Below are 3,061 nucleotides of genomic sequence, written 5' to 3' on the forward strand. Positions count from 1 at the left end.
CACATCTGTGGGAATGGTTGCTGTGTAGGGTGGGGGGAGGGGATGCGTGGACGAACACCGTCGAACACTGCGAGAGAGAGAGAAAAAGTGACGAGGCAGGCGAGTGGCAGCAGTGAATAGGGGGATCATCGTACGGCGCAGCGTGGGTGGTTTCTCCTTTCTTTTCTGTCTTTACAGCCAACAGCTGCTCCTTGCGCCTCACCCTCTTTTGCCAGTGGAAAGCACCAGACTGGATCGTAGCAGAAGAAGAGTCGTGGTGGTGCTCAGCCCAGTTTAGTGCGCTATCGAGGGCTTGAAAGCTCGTGAGGTGAGCGCGTCCTGCAAGCGATCAAGCTTGATATCGCTTCGGTACCTCTTTGCCTCTGACGTACGTCATCCCAGCGGCCTCCTGGAGCACCACCACCAACCTCAATATCTTCCGCCTCACGCGTCCGAGCGTTGTTAGCAAGAGTACATAAGCAAGACGGCAGACGAGGATGCCCATCGCTGCATCACCCTTCATGGAAACGAGGACCGGCACGTGCGCCGTGCTGGAGATGCGTCATCGCACTGTTATTGTGGCCATCGAGGCGGAGTTGAGGGATTCCTTGACCTCGGCGGCGGATGACGAGTCCACATCCTACGTCCTGTGGGCCCTCACTATCCCGATGCGAGTGGCCTGCTTTGCAGACGGCTTCTACACGAAGACCTCTCCCGTGCCTCTCGCCTTCGCAAGCGTTGTGTCTGGCACGCCGCGCCGCCGCGCTGTGGTATCTCTGCCCCGCTGGGACCTTAGCGGAGGCACCCGCTCTGCGCTTCTGCTGGCTCCCCTCGACGTACCATCGGTGCTTGTCCAGGAGGCGCTGGAAGAGGCACTCGGCGTGCGTCGCGCTGCGGCACAGTCGTCACCGTCATTGAAGAGGGTGCCAGTGGTACGATGGAGACTGAGCGGGACTGAAGCGATATCGCTCGACCTACTGGCGGAGGTTGAGTGGCAACCGCTCCTACACCGGCGATGGTACGAACTGAAGAGCTACGTCCGCCAGGGCACGGTGGTTCCCTACTACTCTGCGAAGGCTGGCCGTCGCTCAGCCAATGGCACCCACATCCACCGTAGCAGCGCTGACTCCTTCCACAGTGCCCCCCCTGTGTCGACCGGTGTCATGTTTGCCGGAGATGTGAAGGAGGCTGACGCGGTGTCGGTGAACAGGGCGTGTGTGATGTGGACAGACGGTATGGTGGGCCTCTTTGATGAGGTGAAGCCGTACTACCGCGTGTACGAGCCAGCACGACTGGAGAAGACAATTCGCGTGCGGCGCTTCCCTCACCGGTATGCAGACGTGGTGGGCGAGGTTCCCTTTGGGAAGCGCATCGAGGCCTTTGGACGTGCCACAGACCCGTTCACAGCGGAGCAGTACGTCCTGGTGTACCTCCCAACCGAGGAGGCCTTTGCAGCACACGTGAGCACGTATAATCTGATCTATATGGGCGAGGGACGGTACATCTGGGGCTGGTCGAAACTGGCGGGGACGAGTGACCTACCGCTGTTGGTCGAGGCTGAAGGCAACGACGCGAGCGCTGGCGACACCCCTGCCGGGCTAGGCAACGACCACGCCATCGGATCGACTACGTGTAGCGCACGCTCAAGTGTTCAGGAAGGCGGCCGATCGGATGTCATGCTCCTTCCAGAGCCCACGCTCTACACTCCTGTCCGAGATGGTCCCCCGGTGCGCATTCGGTCCAAGCCGCTTCTCTCGTCGACGGTGTTGCGAGAGATGGAGACGAACGAGGTGCGGACGGCGGTGGCGCTGGTGACGGTGCCGCTGCGCCTTCCAGCGGACCCAACGGGGATGCTTGTCAACCACGTCTTTCTGGAGTGGCAGCAGGGCGGCTACTCACTGCTGCGCAATGCCACGGAGTCTTTCCTGGCGCCTGTGCAGTTGTCGCGCGTACCGCGCCGCCTCTCCATCCGCACGCACAGCAACGGCGAAGACGGTATGGCAGCCGTACCAGAGGCTTTGGACCTCTTCCGGCAACGAAGCCCCAAGCGCGGACGCGATTTGACGGCCTCGGAGAACACCAATGAGGAGGCAACGCTAGCTGAGCTTATCAGTCCACACCGCACGTCGGCGCGCGTGGCTTCCGATGCGTCTCTGCGGAGTCTGCATTCCCTACCAGAGTCGTTGCAGGGGTCGTTGAAGAAGGGGGAGATGCGACCGGAGGACTTGCCCGCCATAGAGGAAGCGAGGGAGGGGCGCGAGAACGACAACAGCGGCGACGGCAGTGGCTATTTTTGAGGATGGTGCAGGCGCCATGTCGTCGTCCTCTTTATCCCCCTCTCTTTTTCATGCGGCGCCTTCTCTATTCACGCAGCACTGTCTGCTTCTCGGCTTCTTCTCCCTGGTGCGACAGCTGCCGCTTTCCTGTCGTTTGCTGTGAGGCGACATGTTGCTGCCAATGCCTCCCCCCCTTCCCAGCCAACCCACGCGTCACTCTTCCTTCCTTTGCGAGTGGCATCCGCCGACGCTGGGCACTGTGTGGTGGACAAGCAATGGCAGACGCACAGGAGATGTGTTGTGGTCGTGGGAGCGAAGGCACTGTGGTGTCTGTGTGATGTGGTGCATGTGTGCGACATGCGACGAACAAAAACACCGCCACCGCGGCTGTTGAGGGTCGGCGCACGTGACACTCGTAAGTCCATGAGTGACAAGCGTTAAGGAAGGAATGAAAGACCACTATAAAAAATGGTGATGCTGCACAATGGTTTGGGTGTCATGTTTCATGTGGGTGTTGTTTCTCTCGTCCCCCTTTCTGACGCTCTCATATAGCCCATCGCACGTAGAGGCAGACCACTCGCGTGTGCCCTTGTGTGTGTGTGTGTGTGTGTGGTGGCAGTTCACAGCTGCCAAACAAACGCCTGCAAAGCGACGTGAACAGAAGCAGCGGGGCGGGGCAGCGAATGGCTTTTAGCTGCTCCCTTGCCCCATACCTATCTGCATGGGCAATCGTGCACCTCATTCATTCACGAACACCCCTCTTCCTTTCTTTTGTGAAACATGACAGGCACACAGCTCACCCCGCT

General features: G+C 59.9%; 1 protein-coding gene across 1 annotated transcript; it reads left to right on the forward strand.

Annotated features, from left to right (window-relative positions):
* Positions 1-476: 476 nt before the first annotated feature.
* LBRM_27_0590 (conserved hypothetical protein) lies at positions 477-2,276 on the forward strand (the record flags this gene model as incomplete). The annotated part of the gene is made up of 1 exon (XM_001565768.2): positions 477-2,276. The coding sequence occupies one exon, from the start codon at positions 477-479 to the stop codon at positions 2,274-2,276; it is 1,800 nt and encodes a 599-aa protein (XP_001565818.2).
* Between the last annotated feature and the right edge of the window lie 785 nt (positions 2,277-3,061).

Source organism: Leishmania braziliensis, chromosome 27, assembly GCF_000002845.2.
Source record: "Leishmania braziliensis MHOM/BR/75/M2904 complete genome, chromosome 27".
NCBI classification, from domain to species: Eukaryota; Euglenozoa; class Kinetoplastea; order Trypanosomatida; family Trypanosomatidae; genus Leishmania; species Leishmania braziliensis.